This window comes from Carassius gibelio, chromosome B13 (assembly GCF_023724105.1).
Source record: "Carassius gibelio isolate Cgi1373 ecotype wild population from Czech Republic chromosome B13, carGib1.2-hapl.c, whole genome shotgun sequence".
NCBI lineage: Eukaryota > Metazoa > Chordata > Actinopteri > Cypriniformes > Cyprinidae > Carassius > Carassius gibelio.
This window is the reverse complement of record NC_068408.1, coordinates 20,434,692-20,459,187: the sequence shown is the minus strand read 5'-3', so window position 1 is coordinate 20,459,187 and position 24,496 is coordinate 20,434,692. Positions and strand designations below refer to the sequence as shown.

The 24,496-nt window shown below is 37.6% G+C and overlaps 1 protein-coding gene across 1 annotated transcript in view; it reads right to left on the bottom strand.

Moving 5' to 3' along the window:
- Positions 1-24,496, bottom strand: part of LOC127970000 (leucine-rich melanocyte differentiation-associated protein-like) — a 277,953-nt gene that overhangs the window by 74,126 nt on the left and 179,331 nt on the right. Inside the window, exons 3-5 of the mRNA XM_052572167.1 lie at positions 24,081-24,207; positions 22,713-22,855; positions 18,701-18,824 (exon numbers count right to left, since the gene is read on the bottom strand). Coding sequence (XP_052428127.1) covers positions 18,701-18,824; positions 22,713-22,855; positions 24,081-24,207 — 394 coding nt within the window. The remainder of the gene's footprint in view (positions 1-18,700; positions 18,825-22,712; positions 22,856-24,080; positions 24,208-24,496) is intronic.

Below are 24,496 nucleotides of genomic sequence, written 5' to 3'. Positions count from 1 at the left end.
TGCAGCTTCTATCACTCTGAATGGGCAAACATTAAATTCTCCAAAACTGTTCACTAAGCTTACAATTAAATTTCATATTTGAAATCCAAAATGAAATCTGACAACAACTGTGTCATAATTGTAGTTTCTTTTGCTCAAATAGCATTATAAAAAGCTTATTTTTTCAGGCTAAATGAGCCAGTGCGCATACGCATTCTTCAGCGCACGTCTCAGAATGCTTACAGCAGGGTCTTTAATTCAGAAGGCGGGGCTTCCTGCGATTGACCGGTCATATTGAGCGTTGCATTTTTCCCCATTCAAAACTGTACAAGTGACATGTCTTGGGTATTCTATCTTTGCTAGAATCCTTTAAATCATGTCATATCATTGGGTGGCCATCTTTGAAATTCCTCTCAGAAATGCAAGTGCAGCTCCTATCTTCTTTGAATGGGGAAACATCAGATTCTCCAAAACTGTTTGCAAAGCTTACAATTAAAATTTCATATTTGAATTCACCAATGAAATCTGACAACAACTATATCAAATGTTTATTTTGCTCAAATAGCGTTATAAAAAGCATATGTTTCAGGCTATACCAACAAGTGTAGTCCTAGGCGCATGACTCAGAAAACTTTATATAGGAACTGGGACTTCTAACGGTTTCTAAAGTTCTAATCTGACTTTTTATTGATTAGGGATTTGCTGTTTTGCTCAGAATACGGGGCTTCGTTTGATAGAGCTGCCACATTGAGTGTTGCATTTTTCACCATTCAAAACTATACGAGTAACATGTCTTGGGTACTCTATAGTCTTTGCAAGAAAGTTCTGGATGGTTGTTCTGTTGTTATGTGGTTGCTAAAGTGCTCTACAGTTCCTTACTGATCCAAAGATAACTAACTAATAAATAAATAAGTTATTGGCATATTTTAAGAATTAATCTAAAATGACATATATAATGTATATTCAACTTAGAGTATAATTAAAAAAATTTAATTTATGCATTTAGCAGACACTTTTATCCAAAGCGACTTACAGTGCATTCAGTATCAATATTTATTTTACCGGAAAACAAGACAAAATTATGTGCAATTATGAGGCAATTAAAATTTTTCCTTAGGAGTGTTACAAGCCCTTGAATGCATAAAGATGATCTGTAAAGCTGCAAAGACTAAAGTCTCAAATCAAAAAGAGATAGTTAAGAAGTTAAGACTTGTCCACACCCTCCTAAAATGCCTCATTTAAACACGCCCCTAGATGTCTACATCACTGAGTGGGAAGATTTGCATAACACCACCCAAATGTTCACGCAAAGAAATGCGGCATAACTTTATCATCTCAGTAGTATTGTTGTTGCCGCCATATTGTTTGGCCTTCCAAAAGAGGACGATATCTTCTTTGTCGTGTATAGAGCTGATCCATGCTGGTCGCTGAGGAAGTACATCAACACACAATGAATTCACTCCATGGATCACCGGATCAGTTTTCACCATGGACAAAGCAGAGTCCAGCCCGGGGTCGTCACATGGGAAGTCATGGCCTTTGGGAAGTCATGGCCTAATGGTAAGAGAGTTGGACTTATAATCCAAAAGGTTGTGAGTTTGAGTCTAGGGCAGGCAGGAATTGTAGGTGAAGGGAATGAATGTACAGCACTCTCTCCCACCTTCAATACCACGACTGAGGTGCTCTTGAGCAAGGCACCAAACCCCCAACTGCTCCCCGGGTGCCCCAGCATAAATGGCTGCTCACTGCTACTGGTGTGTGCTCACGGTGTGTGTTCAATGCAGTGTGTGTGCACTTTGGATGGGTTAAATACAGAGCATGAATTTCGAGTATGGGTCACCATCTTGGCTGTATGTCACATCACTTTTTTCACTTTCAATTTCATGTGTCCTTTCATCGAATCCGCCGGCCATGCCATTCTCTCCTGCCGGCCATTCCTCACTCAAGGCCGCAAGTGTGTAACACTGTGTGACGTATTTTATGGAGGACTGTTTCCTGAACCTGCAGACTAGCTTACAATGGGTCTTTGATCAAAGGATGTTTTATAAAGGGAGGCAGTTCCAACTTTGCAAGGATAGTCTGACGCTTCTGACTCACAGCCTGTAACATGTTTTATATTTAAGTAATTTGCCACTGATGATTCAAAAACAAGTTTTGAGCAGTGTAGAGTAGCGCTTGTTGTTTGTCGTTTCTCAGATCACAAATGTTCATTTTTTATGTTTACGTGGCGTGATATGCAACGTAACACATAAAAACACAGTACAAGTCATTATAATCAGTAATTATGTCCCCACTGGATGCAACAAATGCCTCTTTTGTAATTTAATTTGTAATTTGTAATTTATTGGATTTGTCTGGATCGTGCCAGGAGATGCCATCACAGTATGGATTAGGGGCATAACATTTCCATCACACGCTTGAGGTATTCAGCCAATCACAACACACTGGATAGCGGGCCAATCAGCGTACATCTCACTTTTCAGAACGATGAGCTTTGTAAAAACTTTTTCAGAATGGCAAAAAGGAGAAACATGTACATTGTGGAAAATGTGTTTTTTGAACCTTAAACCGCATACACACATTGCAGTACACCAAATACACAACATGATGTTATTTTTAGCAAAATGATATGACCCCTTTAAGCTGAACAATTTGATGTATCATGTACATGTACTAATGGTGTAGGATGAGTTACACCGCCTATTTCAATAGTTTGAGGTTTGAGGATTTGAAAGGGGTCTTTCTCTTCCCTCAATGTCTTTCTCTGTCTCTTCTAAGTAAGGGATGAATGTGGTGTGAGTATCACTTGACCCCACTGACCTAGAGGTGACCCCAGAGGCACACAGGATTTGCAGGAGGCCTGTACTCTGATAGCTCAGAGACTCTCTCCTTTCAAAGTGTGAATGAGGAGAACGGGCCTCCCTCTCACAGGCCACTCAACATTGTGAATGGATGCTGAATTAAGAATGCACAGTGAATAACGAAATTTATTAACCCTAACAGTCCCAAATATACACACCTCAGATAGTGTCCATACTCACAAATACTGTATTTGTATATGCTATGCTTCTTTTAGACCACATTGCTTATTCAAGAATTGTTAGCTTAGCAACATGCTAATGTCAAATTCTACTGAAATCAAAACTAAGTTGAGTCTCTGGTGCACCTAAAAAACAAATTGCTTAAAGTACATGCAGAGTTTTTTTTTTTTTTTTTTTGCATTTTAGCATTTATATTAAAAACAGGACAGTTATTTTATTTTTTAAAAAAGTTTAATAGAGCACTGCATTCATGACAATTTTGCATACCACAACTTTGTCCCGTGACAAAAACTTTTTTTTTTTTTCATTGGTTCTTAGATAGTTTATGACTCCTATATGTTTTGTTCGGAAGGTGATTAGATAAACACAAAATATGCATATTAATACTAAATAGCAATTTATCTTAAAGAGGGAGTTACCTTTTAAAAGCTATTTTTGTCAGCTTACACAGGAGTACACAAATGACTTGATGATGGCTATTGTCCACATTTTTTTTGTCATGGGCTCTTTAAATTAAGACTTTTTGACTATGTAGGCAGTACATGGTAAGAAAGCTCAATCATTTTTAGAATAGGCTTGTATACATAGTGGATGACTACAACACGCACAAACATCCATTATCCAATCAGCACTGCAGTCTTGCATCAGTATGTTAATGACTTGTCAGCCCTGACCCAGTGCCAATGAGAACAGAGAATGTTAATGCAGTGCACTTGTCTGGTTAATCTCACACAGGCCTTAGCTGTTTGTTCTCAAACAGAGCCGATCTGAAATCTCACTCCACCCCATGCTTTTGTGTGCAGATCTACCTATTAGCACAGGTTTACACTGCCTGACCCCTCACGACATGAATTATATTCCCATCTGCCTGGCGAGTAGAAAAAGGACCCAAGCGATGCTCCTGTAGGCCTCGTCTATCAGCACGGCTCTCGACGTTGCTTCATTCACTCATATTTCTCATTAATCTTCTCCATCCTAATGCCTAAATTACTGCTTTTATGGACACATTTACTCTTCAGACACTCATTCGGTTTCAGCAGCCTGAGGCTTCTTGTACTCTAGTTCTTCACCACCCACGCAGGCTGTTTATTTACTGCTGGGCTTGTTAGTAGCCATTAAACTCATCTAAAATAAAAGTCAACATTGTCAAATCAGTTATCCAGTTTATTCGATGGACTGTCTCGTAAATAGAGAATATTAATTGACTAATGCAATTACATCATAGGCAGGGTGGCAGTGTACATATGCAGTGCTAAGAGTGATTGATTATTTTATGCCATTCTGAGCAGCTATATTCTTGTTGGGATCTCATAAAGCAATGCTATATCTGGATATAACAATGCTGGGATGACAAGTGGGCTAACTGGAGATGGGGAAATGCAAGCTGTCTGATGGCTAACAATAAACAATAAAAAAAACAAAAAAACAAATAGGCTCTGACGTTGAGAGCATTGAACTTAAGTGCTAGATTAAAAGAATCCACACGAGACGCTGTTGCCGGCTGTCGAATTTCCTCCCTCCTCCTTAACATAACAGGAGGTCAAACAATATGAAGGTTATCGGCGGCTGTATCAAAATAAATTACGCTCGGGAGTGTCTCTCGCTGTCGCGCGGCGTCTTAATGATGCAACGTTAACACACACTAAATAACAGTGCCTCCTAGCATTGACAGCCTCAGAAATAATTGACCAATATGTTGCAGGCTGAGATACAGTGGGCTGAGAATCCAATCGTGCAGCTGACAGAATGCATTGAGCATGCCACTAAATTCTGCATTATACACAAAGAACTGGCAGGTCAGGGAGCTGACTCCTGTGAGCCATTATGTGATGCCATCAATGAGGCTAAATTACCTGCCTCTCCACAATATGCTCCAGTTAACTAATTTCCTGACAGCTCACTGTCTCACAAGAAAAGCACCAAATTCGCTAGCTGTCAGGTGCATGATGGACTATTCCTCTTTTTCATTCGCTTCCTCTTTTTGAAATGGCACTCCTCGCAGCAGCCCCTTCAGCAAGAATATGTGGAGATTCAGTGCAAACGCACAAGCAATGAAGTAAACCAGATTATAAACAAAGCCCAGAACGCGTATTAGCTGCTATTAGACGCTATTAGACACGGGGCGAACGATGCCGAACGGAAAATGAGAAAGCGCAAATTACTGGTAATTTTGCCAATATTTGAAAAATTTACATACGAGGTGCGCTATAAATCACGCGATCATTGCGTTTCGGCCCACAGATTCGTCGCTGTCGTTCGCGTTCCCTCCCGACAGGAAAACAAAAAGCCTACAAAAGCTTCGCCTCCACAATGAGGCCACGGAAACCGAATCCTCACGTAGACAAAGTCGACTTCTCCCTGCCAGAACACGCGCACAATGGCGGCGGCAGTGGCGGCGCTGTCGAAGCCTTCCTTAAAGCGAGCCCATATTACTAAACAATGATGCGCAACAAAAAGAGACACCCACCGAGGAGTAGAACATTGTCTGCTTAAAGTTCACAATGCATGCCAGTGTTCGTCTGCTTCGCCTTTTCTTCTTGTGCCTTTCTTCTGTGCACTCTGTGTGTATGTTCCTTTACAGAGGTGGGCTATCATTATCTCAGGAATGACAGTAGGTGGAAACGCTATCTTTCATTACACAGAGCATAAATAGTGTAATCTATCAGCTCTGTCAATCAGGATGATTGATTACGGCCTGTCAGAGAGGAGAGTGACATATTAGAAAAGTTTTGTTAACAATGCCTATTGCAAGTGGGGCCTGCCACAGAGGCAAGTGATTAATGTGTTGTCAGGCTGTAATCCCACACCGCTGGCTAATGAGGCAAGAATTTATCATCTTTACAGACTGGCAGATGTCAGAAGGAAAGGAATCCAAAGTGCTGGAAACAATATACTGTTTCTTACTGGGCCTGACGTGTCTGACAAGCTTTAAAAACCACAAAGAGGCCTTGTGTAAGCAAAAACTTGAATAGGGCAACTTTCCTTTTGGCATCCTCTTCGAATTCTGCAAGTCAACAAGTATTGCTCTGAGCGAAGAGTTCCCATAACTTCAGCCCCTTTTGTCAGGCCAGTCTAAGTGCTGCTACAAAGAGCTTTTCAATTACTCCTCCATACACGACGTGTGAAATTTACACATCTAATTCTTGTACGCGCTTCTGATTCTCTTAAAAACTCCAAACATGCAGAACATATATGTATGCACACACACACACACACACACACACTCAGAAACCTTAACTCATTAAAGTAAATAAGAGAAGGGGAGGTGTAACGCGATCATGGCTAGTTGTTATTAGTAGCAGCAGGTTTAGAAAAGAGCTGAGTGGGAATCGGTCACGGAGGCTTGTTAGGGTTCGACCGGCCCCTGTAATAAGAGTTCCTGCTGCCTCTTTGGCTCCAGCTCTCCTGCAGGTCTGAGATTCAGGGCCCCAACAGGGAGCCACTGACATGGGGTGAGAAAAGCTCAGAGCCCCCTGGGACAGAAAAACACTCAATCTCTGTCACGGCCACTTTCACTGCCGCCAAGCACCGCATACAATTAGTGCTGCTCTTTAACATGCAGTGCACTGCTATATGTGAATATGAAGATGTTCAAGAAAACGTTTGTGGAAAGGAAAAGCGGTAACACTTTAGATTAGGCAACACTATTGTCTTTTAACTGGTTACTTATTAACATGCAAATTACTAGCATACTGCCTTATTTATTAGTACTTAATGCATATATTAACGCCTTATTCTACTTGACCATATTGTAGTCCCTCACCTAATGCCTAAACATAACTACTACATGAAATGCCTTAAAATAATACCTCACTTGAAGAGAAACATATGAATTTCAGAATTATATTTTGCTTTAATGAGCACTGTGTTGTCAGTGTTGAAGTCTGTTGAAAACCCAAATAATAATGTTACTTGGTATGATTTCATAATCCTAAAATGTTTTAATCATTTTGTAATAACTTTTTTAGGATAATATAGTGTGTTTCTTTGTTTCTGTGTGTGTGTGTGTGTGTGTATATATATATATATATTAGTGCTGTCAATCGATTAAAAAAAATTAACTAATTAATCGCACAATTTTTTAAAATTAATCGCGATTAATCGCGATTAATCGCAATTAAAAGACTGAAACTTTTTGGATATGTAAATGTAAAATGTAAATAATTAATGTAAACTCAAGACAAAGAAACTATTTAAATTCAAAATATGATTGTTTATTGGAATTTTTGTTTAACTTGTAACACAGATTTTCTCATGTAAACAACATACCTGCAATAAACCATCAATATCCTCCAAATTAACTGTTAGCTTGAAAGCCATATTTATTACAGAAATAAAAACACAGGCATGTAAGTACCATTTGAATTTCAAAACAATCAATGCCAATAAAAAACAAAAATGATTTCCATGTTGAATTCTAAGTGGACTGCAAAAAAATTCCAAAGTATAGTCATTGCCAGTGCTTTAAGTGGGCCGGTACGCACTGGTACTCAGTACCGCCACTTCCAAATATAGCTCTTGAGCGTACCGCCACCTCTCCGTGCGCCCAGAACGTGCTTGTAGCGTACCGCTACGCTCATTTGGACATCTGTTTTAATAGAGGTTTTAATCTTTTACCTGCACTGCCGATTTTCAGAGCGCCCTTCACAATGCAAGCTTCCTAATTCATCCCACCCAGTGCAGAAACTACATTACCCATTCACCCTTAAGTTATACAAGTGAATAGCGCATGTGTCGCTTTTCCCACTGTTAAGTGTCAACAACTCAACGTGGCCGGAGAAGGTGTGTGAAACTCGTTGTGAGTTATACTAAAGCAAAATCTTGAGTATTTATTGTCTGATAAACATTAAAAACTGTCTGCGGAGGTTGAGTCATCCTGCAGCCCCCGCTGGCTGCTCATTGGCTGCAGCATCTTTTTTCTAAGTTCTAAAAAAATACCGTAGACGGCAAGGCACAAATTTAGATATTCATTTATCTAATTAATCTATAGCCTATGCACAAAGACAATATGATCTGTTTGTCCCCTTTTTGTTTTAAAGCTTGATGAAGAGAGAGAGCGCAAGTTGCTGCAGCTGCGAGGAGGACAGTGACGCACGCGTACAGGAGTGATTGACAGTTCGCGGCACTGTGTACAAAAAAATACTCCGCTACACAATTATTTCGTTAATTTCATTTAAGCTTATTAACGTTAGCGTTACAGAAAGGTCTGATTTACGCACTGTTACAGTCATTGTTTTTTTGTTTTTTTTTAAAACAATGACATTTGAGTTCATGATTTTAATGTTGCTGTTTCTTGTGGCAGACTGAAGAGTAATCCGGCAGAGTTTTATACTGAAACTTTCCGTCTAAAAGTCCTTCCTTGGTCTTATCCATATTTCTTTGCACGTTGAACACACATAGGCCAGAACTGGAAATAAAAAAAAAACTGCAACCGCGTTAATTGCGTTATTTTTTTTTAACGCGTTAAATATTTCAAATTAATCGAATGCGTTAACGCGCTAATTTTGACAGCACTAATATATATATATATATATATATATATATATATATATACACACACACATACATACATACACACACACACACACACACATTCATTTTCAATGGGTTTTATTTAAAACTTTCAGTATTTAAGAAATATCCTGAACAAAATTTATTACTAAATGAAGAAAGTATTATAAAAAAATAACAATATTTAAAATAGTAATTTCTGTACTGTATTTAGAACTATTTGAACAACTGTTTTGCATTTATTCAAAGTAACATACATTCTCCAGAGGTATAACATTTTATCTCGGGGCCTTTAGGGCAGATCAGCTGAGCGATAAAGCGCTATCAGTATCTACTCACCCTAATGAAACACAAATTGAGTGTTACAATTGCAACATTAGCGGCACTGGCTTATTTGCATGTGTTTATAAATCACAAATGACACAATTAGCATTACATGATACAATCAGACGCAGGATTATTTTAAATATGCCTAATGATCTGGCTCTGTCTCCAAACTCGAACACTGGCGCGGTCCTGAGACGCAGCACGCACGCATGCTGAGGTCTTTCAGAATAAGCCATCTGTGTTTAATTAGCCTGGCAACATCTTACAATCATCAGAGGAAAACTGAAAAGTTAAACTGTAATTAAACTATGAGTGCTGGCGCTGTGGGACATGCTTGTCTGTGTCTCTGTAATTGCAAAAACATCATTGAATAAGTGTTGGGACTTAAAAAAACAACGGCTCACTTAGCAGCGCTAGCAGAACAGCGCTGTCCACTTCCACGCTAACAGCAGAAGCACGGAGGGCATCCGTCAATTAGAGAAATCCCAGCCAGCCATCTTAAGGTCATTATTACCTTTATTATCTCTTGACTAGGCCTTGACTAAACAAAAAAAGATCAACATAGCTAATTATTCAGGCCAAAACTGCCCACTTAGTTGGAAAGAAACTGTCTGATTAACACAAAGTGACCAATCACAGTTTGCTGTGTTTAAATGTGCCATTAGGGGCTGGTGTACCTGAAATAGATTATACTACAGTAACAGACTGGCATGTAAAAATAAATAAATGCTAGCCAGATAAGTACTGTCAAGTTTTGTGTGATATACAGTACATTAAAGGAGACTAATTATGACTAAGCAGTATCTGGCTTATGCAAATCAAAATCCATTGCAGAATAATATCTATGGTTATTTCTATACCAGAATACTCGGTTTGAGGATTTTGCATATTGATGGCAATGACACCGCATATTTTTGCTGTTATGGTTTTGTTTAATTCAAGGAACAAAGCCATGACAACATCTAAGCTTGATACTGTCATTTTTACAACTACATGTAGTCATATCTCACAGCAGTTGAGCAAACGCAAGAGACAGATGGGCCGTTCTCCCTTAATTTCCATTAAGCAATGCAAATGGGAAACATCATTGTGTCTGTTCAAACAAAACTCCTCAAAAACATCTGCTTGTTTTCAGGCCAAAATATGCAATATATCACTTGTGTAATAAGAGTGACGTGACACTGAGGTCATCCGCCCCTATCTCTCAGCTTTGTACAGGGCCATAAATCAATCGTGCAGCTATTACTAACAATTAACTGTGCTTTAAAGTTTTACAGTCTGTTTATGATGTGCAATGTCATGTGATTTATGTGGACACAATGAGTCACTGGCTCTAATTGCCGCTGTTTTTCTGCGGACTGTGCCCTCACGGCGACCTCCCAAAAACTCCAGCTGCCAGAGCACTTTCAGCGGCCGGGCTCCCCGCGGTCCAAACACTTCACTGCTGGACACCACGGGCCAGAAGGAAAAATGCGTCCCAGCCCTTGTTCCTCAGGACAGATGAGGGGAAATCCAAACCGTGTTTACTGACACATGGGGGAGACAGTGTTCTCATAGCTATGCTCTTCCCACACATTGATCGTAAAAATGGTGATGGACAGAGACTGTGACTTTGATCAAAACTGCAGTGACTTGATGCCATGTTTATGTTAAAGATCCTCTTTTTAATCTTTTACTTACAGAGGAGTTTGGGTTAATAAAAATAACAACAATAATTATAAATAAATAAAATTACTAATGGTATTTGTACTACTACTACTACTACTACTAATATTATAATTTATTTTTATCAATAATAATAAATAATAATAATAATAATACATATATTTAAAAAAAATTTAATTATTAAACAAAACAAAATTACTATTGGTATTATTTCTATTACTATTATTATAAAATATAATAATAAAACTTAAAACTAAATTACTAATGGTATTACTATTATTACTACTATTATTATTATTATTATACAATTTAATAATAAAAAAATAATAATAATCATCATCATCATCATCATCAAAAATACATATTTTTCTATTATTATTATTATTATTATTATTATTATTATTATTATTATTATTATTATTTTGTTATTACAAAAAAGTTTATTTTAAAACTTTATATTATAATATAAAAAGCATTATAAAGCATTATGCAAAAATATAAATAATTTCCCAGTCTTTAATTATTGACTGACAAACAAACAAAGAAACAGTCACACTTTGAACTAACTACTAACTATGAAATTTGCCTACTATTTGCTTAATTAATGATTAGTAAGGTAGTTCTTTAATTAAGGTATTGGGAAGGATTAAGGGATCTACATTATGGTCATGGAGAATATTAATATACGCTTTATAAGTACTAATAGATACTAATAAATATGGTAGCAATAAGCATGCTAGTTAATAGTGAGAATTTATATAAAAATAAATAAATTAGACAAAAGTGTCATTAAACATACTGTCAAATAATTTATTGTAGTCATGTGTATGCGTGTCCTGGGATCAGAAAATCCCAGATTTATTGGATCTGTACACATACCAACAACAAACCAAACATGCACACACAGGCTGTAAACCTGTGCACAAAGAAACAGCTGCAAGTTCGTGCACAGTTGTGACTGGTTTCATTGAACACAGTGTTGATGACAACGTATGCAGTAAATCTGCCTGTTATCTTCCTGGATCAGCTAAACTGAATCACCTGTCACAAGTTACTTTCAGAGTCACAACATTATTTTAGTTATGCTTGTCTTTAGGAAATGGTAGTAACAACTGTTTCCAAGCAATCTGTTTGGCCAAATTGCACTTCCCATTGCAACAATATTTTTATAAGTGTCTTCGAGGAAAGATTTATCCATAAAATGATTCGGCAAACACTGAAGGTACATTGGCACTCAGTTCTACAGCCTGATGTTTATTATGTTTAAATGCTTCGGGGAAGTCATAATTCTCACATAGAGAGATGAATATGGCACCAAACCGCAAGAGGGATGATTCTGAGAGAAAAAGAGAAGCATTCTGTACATCTCGCTTTCTACGGAGCATACAAACCGAAAAATACAATAATCACATGCTATCAGGCACCTTCACTGAGGTGGTCTGTCTTTGTTTGGCTCTTTTATTTCGCTGTCTTGATATGAACTCTGACGAGAGGCAGATTAATATGAAAAATGCAGAGAGGAGATCGACCTCATAACTTTCCTGGATCTGCCAGCGTTACGGAGAGCCGAGTTTGTGTGACTAGAACTGATGGGACTCAGCACTGACTCGAACTCCTCCAGTTGGGCCGTCTGGTTTTCATTACACAGGAGAAGGATGTGGGAGAAATTGTGTATTGTGGTGAGAAAATCAAGTCAAATGCTTCATCCAAGCATAATCTAGCTGACATCTCAGAGCCATTATATCCTTACGTGGCTACCAAACATTACATTGGGAAGCAACTACTTCATCTTTTCATTTAAAGAAGTGTCCTTCAGTTGCTTAATATTTATTATTTTTGCTGAGCATTGTACAGCTGAGCTTCTAAAATGGGTGACCGTTTTTGTAGACATGGCTAGTTAAAGTGAATGATTTAACATCGTTATAAAGGGTTTGCTTTACTTCAAGAAGCCTAAACTTAACCACAATGTTTATTTTTGGTCTCTGTGTGGTTTCACACCATCACATTCCATGACCTCGGAGTCCTCTGAAAAAATGATCACATTATGGCATTCCTGCACACCCAATTTCCCAAAAGTACAGCTTAAGGATTTTCACTTTCCTTCTCTTAACTGTGGCTTTGAGAAAGGAGCTGAAAAAAAAAATCCTAAGTACCCTTTCTGGATTTCCTTGTTTACTGCAGGTAGTTGTTTATACCTCTCTCCTTTTTCTATCTCTCTCTCTAAGCTGGTCAGATCACTCCATTTCTCCACTCTAGAAATCCAATAAAACACAGGCCCAATTACGCTGTCCTCATAACTACAGCTCACAAAACGACCTCCCTCCCTTCCGGCACACATCAGCCATGCAGAGACACCAGACAACAACAGCTAGACAGCTCATTTTCAACCACTTACATTAATATATAGTTGTAGGACCACCAGTGCATGGTGGGAGGGAAAAAAATCGATGCAGAAGAGAAAGAGATTTGCAACAGGCTGTAATAAATGTCACCTTGGGCTAAATTGCAAAGACGCTAAACATTTCAACACATTCAGTAAGTGCAACGTCACTTTGGGAGACAATAAAGTGAAAACTCTTTGAATGTGATAAGAGCCATTTCTGTCCAGCTATTTACACTTTGGGTATAATTTGAGACTCTTGGAAAAGGTGAAAAGTTTCAATGTTATGCCCATTCAAATACCTTGGACTTTTATTAAAAAAACAAAACAAAAAAAAAACCTTAAGGCGATGTATCAGTGTACATATCACAGCAGGAAGGCAGCTTAAAAGGTGGCCTTTAAATATTAAAATTAATGTATTAATTTAATTTTGCATATAATTTTGCATATATATATATATATATATATATATATATATATATATATATATATATATATATATATATGTGTATATATATATATATATATATATGTGTATATATATATATATATATATATATATATATATATATATATATATATATATATATATATATATATATATATGTGTATATATATATATATATATATATGCACACTTTTTTGATGAATTTTCATAATCGAATTGGAATTTTCAAATCTTGCCGATAGTTGACTGATAGTAAAATCAGTTTCAAAATGTTTTGGGGCTGGGCAAAATACATTATCAAGGGTCAAGTAGTCAGACATTCAACAGTAATAATTACTGACGTTAACACACAGGGAAAATGTGTAACGGATGCCTCACATATACAAATAGGGTAAATAATGTTTTTTGTTTTGATTAAAAAATAGTTAACGTTATATGTCAGTGAAACCCTAAGACTTCACAAATGTTTTATTATTAGTTGATAAATGTTCTGCATTTCTGTTTTGAGCTGCACACGCTGAACATGACCAGTAGAATGAAGCATAGCAGATGTTTAATCAATGAGATTTAAGTAATTTATCTCCTATAGAATATGATTCGTTATTTATAAAACATAACGTTAAAATTATGACTTCAAGGCAATCTGCATAAAATACCTCGAATGCACAAGAACTGCACGGCTCTGAATGAAATCCTTTTGTGGACGTATTCTTCATGCAACAAAGTGCAAAAACACTGCAACTAACCTCTAAAACTTCACTGTATAGTGTTCTCATTATAATGTTGTGTTTATGACAGTCCCAGTCATAGTCATTATTATGCATGTCATTTGTCCTGCTCCATAGTACTACAATGAAGCTAAAGTATAACTCAACCAAATGTATTTTATATGAGATAGATAATATATAGGCCTGCCCTACATGATTTTACATTATATATATATATATATATATATATATATATATATAAATAAACACCAGCTGACTTGTACCCTACCTGATCGAAAAACGTACAATTACCTTAAATCTATAGGGGTGGTTGGAATTATTCACACGTAAAATATTTATGTTAAAGCTTCTTTCTTTTCAGATTCTTATTTACAGCATTATCATAATATTCTGTTTATTAACTTATTGGGAGAAAACCAGTAGTTCTTTGTAAAATTAGATATTTGAGCACCCCTATATAGCCAAAATGGCATGTTCATTAACACCCCGGGAACATTCGACTGTGAGATTGGTAGTGAATCAGGCTCCTCCTACCGAAGCATCGAATCTGTGACTATTCAGGGTAATTGTTTCATAAATTTGTGTTGAGCATTATGCCGTTTTACACTCGATAACAGTTTATTCATACAACCCCACTAACATATAGAACATATAAATAGAACAAATATATTTCAAATATTTTTTGTCAACAAAAAAACTGAACAGACAGAAGAAACAGTGGGTAAGACCTAGCAGACAAGCATAGATGAGACATTCAAAGACTACTACAATGCTACAACAGCAAGCTGTCAGTACAGGACTCCTGTTTGATGGCAAATTTGGAAAGAAGGAAGAGCTAATTACAGTCTGCTGTAACAATGTTAACGCCAGCATGTCTTTAAACGTAAGACACCCCACTGGATGAAGAATAAAAGCAAACACAAATAACTAATTATGCCATCATCTTCTCATTCATTGCTGGCGCTCATTAATTGGTGACCTGCACTTTTGGTCAGCAGACAATCGGCATGATGATGAAGCCAATTAGAGACAGAGAGTACACATGCCCCACAGAGCTTGTTATGGCTGCCACATCATGTCTCATCTAAATCAAAACAAATGCTAGGTTAACGTTGGCGTCACAGCTGTGCCAGGCACAAACATGGAACATTACAGCATGGCCAACTTTCTCCCTCTCACTAGGCCTCTACAATAGTGGTTATTGTGGAGAGGGGAGATGCCTTGCAGCATTACAGCAGAGTCCGGTTCATCTGCTCAAGTGTCTGACATGGACAGGCCAGAGATATTCTTGTCCTCTTACTGTAGACTTTAGAAACTTTAACACTTTACAATCAGTTTTAACTTCTAAACATAAGTGATCGTATAGGTACAATGAATTTACTAATCTAAGTTAACATTAATTTCTATATGAGACATTAACAAACTAACAATAAGAACACTTAAGCATTTGTTAAACTTAATTTCAATATTTACTAATATTACATAAAATGATACATACTAATAAAATAAATGCATAAATTTGTAACAAAGTTGTATTCCAAGTTTGATAAATGAATATTAATTAAAATGAATTAACAGTAAATAACAGTATATTTATAAATTATCATTAACCTTGATTGATAAGTGCTGTGCAAGTAGTTTTAGCTCATGATTTAGTTCAAAGAATTTGAATGAACTGAACTTAATTGCAAAGTTAACAAATGTATTTCACAATGTGTAAAACTGTCTTGCTTCACAATATTGAACATATTATACAAACAAAGGCATAAGTCTATTATATAAAAAAAAATAGTGATAATAAAAATATACGTAAGCGTGACATGTTAGCAGTACTGGGTGGTAACGGATTACATGTAATCTGGTTACATAATCAAATTACAAAAAATAAGTACTTCTAATTAGAGAACATTGAATTTAAAAAAGTGCATAATCAGATTTAGGGCTTCACGATAAATTGCATGCGATTTTTAATGCGCATCTTGTCAGTAAAGCCAATTCTGTAATCAGCAGTAAATCTTAATCGCCCGTGTACTTTCACATGGAGCAGCATTTACTACTCAGAGCCGTTGTTCACTGACAATCTGCACTAAAACACGATTGTATTTTGCTCATGTTCTGCACAGCTTGTCAATGAAATCCTGGCATTTCAGAATAACAAGACCAGCTCCTATCTAAATGAATGGGCATAGAATCAGAACTGCATTTTCACTGGTCACCGGGACATAAAAACAGCATGTATAGAAACAGCAGTAAAATATGATAAAAATTGCTGAAAATTGTTTGCCTTTGCCTTTTTCCCCACAGGTTATACCTTTACTATGCATGCGCAAGGGTTTCTCAACTGCACGCATACAGTACGTCAGTGGAACCAGACGATAGGCTTAAATTTCCTCTATTAAATCTGTTAAAAGCTGATGATTGGGTTTCCAGCGGTAGGGGCAGGACATGTGCATACAACCACCATCTTTGTCGTTATGGGTTTTCCTTATATAATTGTATTGAAAATTGAGGAGGTGGCATGTCTCTTATAAATTGTCTCTGACAACGTGAATCAAGTTAGGAATTTTACAACACTATTCACGGTGATATATTATGGAGCCCGACTGGAAAACTCAATAGCCCCAGGACGATGGGCAAGCGATTTTCACGAGACCTGTACCTCAGATCTATCCAGTTTGTGAACCATTGGTTTCTACACTGGTTTCGTTCAACAAAATTAATGATTATTTTAAAAGAATCATCTGTTCACGAATCGGATCATGAACTATTACCTAGCCAAAGAATATCTATTATTGAACATCTCGAATGAATAAAGACTTCAAGTTCATCTTTAAGGCACATAAAGCTGTAGTTTGAGTTTATAAACTTCAAGTTCATGCATGATTCTTATGGATCTGTTAACTGAATGCAAAGTGTGAGTTCTAGAAGAATGTTTGTGTCGTGATGATGAGCATGTATCGCTCACTAAGTTGCTAAATGAACAGCTGCTGCACGCAGTTGTTTTTTTGTTTTGTTTTTTTTAACGGAGGATCAGTTGCCCTATTGGTTAAAACCCCCAAACTGTATACTTAAATATAAAATTAATAAATGACATCAAAACAGGGGCGGATGCGCTATGATGTGGTGGGCTGCGTTGGGCCAGAAAGTCCAGGGCCACTTTTTGTTCCCAGTCCGCCCCGTCGTATAATGCCCCCCCCTTTTTTTTTTGGTAATGCCTATTCAATATTGCACTCATCCGCCCCAAAAATGGGAAAACGTCAGGTTTGCATTATACAATTACCATGTTGAAAAACAGAACGCTTTGTAAAAGATTAACACCGTTTTTTTTAAATGTTATGGGTTACTTCGGGTAAACTTTTGGATTAGACACAAACTCTGCATAATTTAAAAAATCTAAATCCATAAACACTGTGTTGGTTTCCAGATGTTTAAAACAGTGGACTATTTCAACAGCATGTCTGCTAAATGCTGAAACTGCTCAATGGTTGTGCTTAAAATGGATCTACTGTGGAATAACATTACATTTTTATTGGAAATTGTTTTACTTGCTTCTCATGTGGCCATTTATTCATCTCCATAACTCTCAAAATGGCATGTCCTGAAATGTCTTGTTTTATTTGAGTGGACAGGATGCACAACACTTTATATTCCATCCTCCCATCAGCTTTTTCTCATTTTCCAACCAACAAAATACCCTGCAAACTAAAAACATGCCTGAATGAGGTTAACTCATTGCACGGTTTTCACTTTTCCTTTGCTGAAGCAAAATAAGTGACTACAGCGTCATGCAAACTAAATAAATACCAGCTTACTTTGTCTGAATATAAATATAAATATTCGTTACTTTTTAAACTCATGCATCCACATCCCTATTTGCTTCTCTAACTCTCGGGAATATAAAGACCTGGTTGGACCACAACCTAAATATTTTATGACTGCACAATTACATGAAATCAAATCTTACTAAAGCTATTCCTTTGCAAACACTGAAGAGAATGGAGATGTGTTTGAAGTCTAGGATTCTGCCCGCCTCCTTGAACCGCGAGCGAGAGAGAGAAATAATTGTGTGTGCGATGGATAATTAAGCGATGGTGACTGTCGTGAACGTGAGCTGTCACCCCGATCGAGAACGCTGTCACGCCGAGTGAACCAAGGCTGATCGGACAGGCGCCGTCCACTTTGATCTGGGCTCATGCATACGGAAAGAGGTCAGGTCGTGGTCATTAAAAAGACCCTCCTCTAAACAGCCATGCGAGATTGAAAGGCCATGTCTTCAAAGAGCTGCGTACAAGTAACCTCTTAAAAGATTCTGACAATTTGCTACGAACAAACAATGGAAGCTAAGAAGGAGCGGGATGGATTAGTTTACGGTGCCTTAGCCTTTTAAGTTCTTATAGTCATCTGCACAGAAAGGGGAGGGTTACACAAATCATTTACAGGGTCAGGCGGTGTAGTTATTCGGGCTACATTACATTGGGTAAAGATGCTTAACTGGCTGCTGGTTTACATGCTAAACCATAGAACATTTTAGATATCTAAACCTGGGATACACAGTTATCTCAACTGTCTGTTGATCCTGTATGTTTCATGTGTCTCGGTCTTTCTAGTAAAATCAAAGCACTTGGTCATTTTTTGGCTTGACCACCTTCATGAAAGCTCCACGTGCTTCGGCCTCTGACCGTTCCCACTGGGTCACTCTCCTGGTGTCCAGGAACTTCAGCTTTGTCAGCTTATGTAGCACAAAGTGCCAACAGATTGCAAAAAAATAAATAAAAACCTGCAAAGCAGATTGAACTATTCAGCCAGAATGCCAGATCACAGGTAACAAAAGTAACAATGTATGTTGTTTTGCTGCAGTTTTAATAATTTAGTTTTAATACTTTTGAAAATACATTAAAACGTCCAATAAATAAAAATAAATCAACAACAAAATTAGAAAACACCAATCCACATACAATGCCATAATGTGATATTTATTTATTTGTTTGCTTATTTTTGTATTTGATTGTTAGTTTGGAAGGAAGAAAACAAATGTTCCTATAAATAATCCAGTAATTATAAATATTTTAAGATAATATTTCAGTAATTTTGTTTTTTTTTATAATATTATGCTCACAGTAGAATGGGCCTGTACAGATAAAAAAAAAAGGCCTTTAGATTTTAGGAAGTATGTATCTTGCATGGAAAAGAAAGAAAACAAACAAAAACAGACAGGCAGACAGACAGACCGACCAAGTCTACCACATAAAACAAAACTTAAATGAACATTTAATTTGAAATGCGTTAAATTAACTATCGCAATATTTGTAAATAGATAATTACCTTCAAAATATGTAAAAATACGTACAACCCATAAACAGATAAAAAGCCCACATTGACAGAATCTGCCAAGATGTCATTTCTGTAGCTTCACAGATATCTCTTTACGCTTTCACACACTCTCTGTCTTTCATTCAGGGAGAGAAAATGACGTGAGATAATAGCAGGAATACATAGATGACAACAGATTCTTTCACAGGCTGACTGGAATGGAGGAAGAGGCATGTCAAGACTTCAAACAGAGAGTGAGATAGAGAGAGAGAGAGAGAGAGAGAGAGTGAGACAGACACAGCGAGAGAGAGAGAGAGAGACACTAAGTGGAGGGTGTGAACAGATGTGTATATGGGCAGTGACAGATTTCCAACCGAGCTCTCATGCAAAAGCCAGAAACAAACCCATGATGATGACAATGATGAAGGACGAAGGCGAACCCATGCTACGTGTTTATTCCTGATGGATCACAGAGAAGACAATTGCAGATTGATCCTATTAAGATAAACCTGTATCAAAAACGTGCAGGGATGTGTTTTCCACCGCGTCTATTCAGAGTTAAACTCCATTTGCATGAACACCAAAGTGTGTGTCTTGTGCACGTAAGCACCATTTTTGCAAATAAAAAAAACAGTATAGCAACCTAGATTTTCTATATTCCGAAGAAAACACACATTTTACTTGTCCATGGTGGGGTGCTTTCAAGGTTGTTGCTGTTTTTTTTTTTTAATAATAATATTTTAATGGATTTTTAGTTGGGTCATGTATAAACTTGATACAAATGAATTTCATTTAATTCAAATTCCTAAAGCAATTACTAAATTGTATTATTACTTTTTTTCATTTTGCTCTCTAAACCTACCTAGAAATCAAAGAATCATCAATATTATTTTATTCTAATTGACGGCACTAGATTTTACAAAGCAAGCAACAAAAATACATATCATTATCAACATTAATTATATATTAATACAAATAATTGACATATAACACAAAAACACGGATTCAATGATGAATTTTTCTTTGTCATCACTATCAATTTATAATTTTTGCTGAATAAATGTATAAGAAAATCTTGAGTAATCACTGATAAAAATGCAGCTTTACCATCACATGAGTAAAATACATTTTAAACAGCTTTTGTTTTTGTAATAATATATCACAATATTACTTGCATTTTTGATCAAATAAATGCTGCCTTGGTGAGCATAAGATAATTCTTTAAAAAATAGAAAAAAATCATGCCGGTCCCAAACTTGTATGGTGACTGTGTGTATAGAGAGGGGAATATTTATGAGTTATTTTGTTTAAATCCCATAACCTTGACTATGTGCAGCAGTAAGAGTCATACTTGTCTTAGGAAAACAACTATTAACTTTATGTAACAAATTCCTCTGGAGTGACTGGGAGCAGTGTGGTGTGTGCACGCTTTGTTTGCTGTTATGATTCAATTACAAACAAACATAATAACAGCGACTGTTAGCGGGAAATATGCAGGTGTTTTCCTGATGATTGTGAAACTGTTTGTGCTGATCTAACAGATGGTTGGAGCAGCTCTTTGCAGCAAGTGTTGTTTAAAGCACCCCAGGCAAAACTGGCCCCAAACTTTCTGATCTCCAGCAAACACAGATATTTAAGCCCACACACACGTCATGATGTCAAGAGACAAACATGCAATCACAGACAGCATGGGCTGGAGAGCATCCCGGAGAGACAGGACATACAGTACATCCTTTACCACAGATGGCTGTCGCTGTGTTGAGTGTTGCACTTCTTCAGCTAAAGGGAGAAAAAAAGAAAAAACACCTCCTCGAGCCCCAGAAGTAAACAATGATGAATGAGCCGAGCGACTGCTGTGAAATACAGCCGAGTCTACTTACGCCTGTTCATTTCATTTGACTAATTGAAAGAGCGCAAAGAGGCGTGCTATATTTCACCGCGTTATGAAGCAGGTTGCATTTTTTATTTTTTGTTCTTAGGGCGCAGTCTGAGAAGTGCATAGCCCAAGGCCAGTCCTGCTATGACCCGAGAGCTCGCCTAACCCTGTCAGACATGAAATCTGCATTATGCTCAAACTGATGTATTACTATGTGACACATTATGAATATTACATCACAAACACACAGCTGCTGTCAGTCAGGGAAAGAATGGTCGTCCTCTGCACCAAGTGAAGCATGGGAGACATTGCGCGAGAGTGGCGCCTATTGGGTTCATCCGTATAGTAAATGATTCATACTGAACACAGTGTCAAGAAAAATGCACTTAGGTCTAAGGTAGACAAAGAATGTGTTTCTCCCTCCCTTCTTCCCACCGCTGGGTTTCATGTTGAAAACCTGACAAATGGTGGTAACATAGCGTGGCATTGCACTCCCATAGGCCTGGGCTTGATAATGAATGCATCCTTTCATCTTGTAGGAAAGGATAGCAAACACTCATTTGTGGTTATCACAATTCACACATGAAATCGATTTTGCAAGTCTACGAAAAGAAAAAAAAGGAGGCGAGTAGCTTTAAGAGGAGTGTGGTTATAGCCTAAAGTATCAGTCTTTGCTTCTGCAATGTGATTTATGGTGTTGTGCAACAGCCGTTCATCCAAATAAAAGATTACTGAAAGTTGGCAACCTACACACTCCTGGGGTGTATTTCTCTTTTTTTACCAGAAGAAATAAAAACATATCAAAACAAAAATTCATGAGTACCTAAAAAATTGCCTTCATTGCTTTAGGATACCAGAGATTTCATGTACAGCGAGGCCCAAAGGTCTGAGACCACCAGTGAAAATATTTGTTTGAACCCAGGTTAAAATAAAAAAAAGAAAACAATCCCCACACTTTTACAGTATATGGTGGGGCACAGACACATTTTTCTTTCTTTCTGTCTTTAGTTTTTGAAGCATTATATTATTTAAATATCACAATTCTTTCTATTCTACATATATATTTTATTTTTATTCCTGTGATGGCAAAGTTGAATTTATCATCATCATTACTCTAGTTTTCTGTCACACATGGAAATCATAATGCATGTTTTTTTAGGATTCTTCGATGAAGAGAAAATTCTAAACATTATAAATGTTTTACCGGTTATTAAATTTTGATCAATTTAATGAATTCTTGTTAAATAAAAGCATTCATTTATTCTTGTTATTCAAAGTAAAATACTCCTAATTTAGTGTTGTTAATTTTCCAAGTTTAGAAGCCCAAATTTCCAAGGATTTGTTATATTTTTGGATCCCTCTGGATGGTACAGACTTTACAGAAACAAATTTCTCAAATTCAAAACCACTTTGTACAGTACATGTTCATGAGTGTAGATGGTGTTCTGACCTGTATCTCTGATAGTCGTCTTCATCTTTATCCATGCTGACCAGTTGGTTGGGACAGGACTCATTTCCCAGAAGGCTCAGGTATTCCAGCGCTGGCGTCACTTCTGCCAAATTCTCCAACAGGGCCTCGATGTCAGTGAAGTGTCACAGGGCAGAGGTCAAGGAAACCAGGCTGTTAATTACATTAGCATTTACTCTGTGCTCTCAGCTGGCCTGGTCAGCCAGAAGAACTCCGTGCAAAACCCTCGGAAAGAGCTCAAAAGCAATTGTGCTTGAGAACACAAAGAGTGGGTAAATTTAAGGGTGAGATTTTGGCATTTGCGGCAAGTTTGGCTGTTCTCTTCTCCCGTTCCTCTTCCCATTTCCTGGGTGGCTTGGTGCAGAACATTAAAAACATTGACAAAATGATGGATGCCTTGTGGTAAAAACAGTTTGTGACTCCCTAAGCCCTGGACACCCCCTCCCCTTCACCCAGCACAGGGAAACAAACAGCCACTTCACAGAAAATTCATCACTAATACATTCACTTCATTGGAAATTGTGCCCGAAACGTGTCAAAATACAACCACACTAATGCAGCACTTGAATTTCAATGGCAGCAGGCCACTACAGGATGTAAATAATTGGCCCATTAGCATGTGCAGACCACTTCACAGCAGAATTCGGGTCTGAGCTGCTGACACTCTGTCGGAGGAGAGCTGTTTGGAGAACAGAGGGTGAGGCTGCGTCATTATTATGTAGATGGATAGCATCCAGTGACAAACAGCAGAGCATAAATTTTCGTCAGGCTAGCACATTTACTTTTGCCATTTGCTTCTCTTTGCATCTCATCACACAAACTAAATGTAACGTGTCGCAGTGATGTAATTGCCAACTGTCAACAGACGGAAACTTGAAATTTCCAGTCCAGCTTCAAAGATTTACTTTTGGCGTGGGGTGACTGGTACGTTAGCTTATTAAGCAGCTAATGCTACTCTGGGAAATGTATGAGTTCAAATATTGGTTAATAAACTCTGTTTGCTCTGCTTTGTGGTCATGAGGTCTATATTGCAACTATGATACGGGTCACAATATGATACAATCTGTTTCTAAGAAGGGCGTCTAACAGGGCTTTATCTTTCAGTCATGGGACTGTACAGTTTTTTTGTTGTTGTTGTTTTTCGCCTCTCCTCCACTAGAGGTCACCATGGCACAAACTCAAGTGAGTTTATAAAGCAAGCCCCTAAGACAGGAGCTCAATTTAACACAATAACATCATTTAAAGAGACCAAGCGTGGCAAAAGGAGATCCTGCACTGCATTGCAAAGAATCTTGCAGCGTATCCTGTCATTTTGGTCAAGCATGAGAGCTGAAAAGCAAAGGATATTTGGTTCTTATTGAGCGTTAAGGTATGGAGCCGTGGTAACCTGGGCAACCGGAGGTCATTTCCGAGAAGATTGTTGTCCACAATCAGCTCTTCCAGTTGGCTGAATGCTTTCAGGCCTGTCAGTGACCTGCAATGATAAGGCAAGAGAGGAAAAATGATATGGCCCTAAATCTGGGCAGCCATTATGTGCAGAAATAAATATTTCAGGCGGGCCCTTTCACAGGCCGGAATAGTTTGGGCTTGGGACTGTCAGGAGAGTGAATGATAAGAATTAGTGGTGCTAAGATCCCCTGGCATGGTGCGGCATCCTTCACACGCTGGCAGCATGAGTGATGAGGGTCACTCGTGAGTAGCCAGGATTCAAAACAAAAGGGCTTCAGAAATGCAGTGTGCGGGATGAATTTGTCAATGTCTTG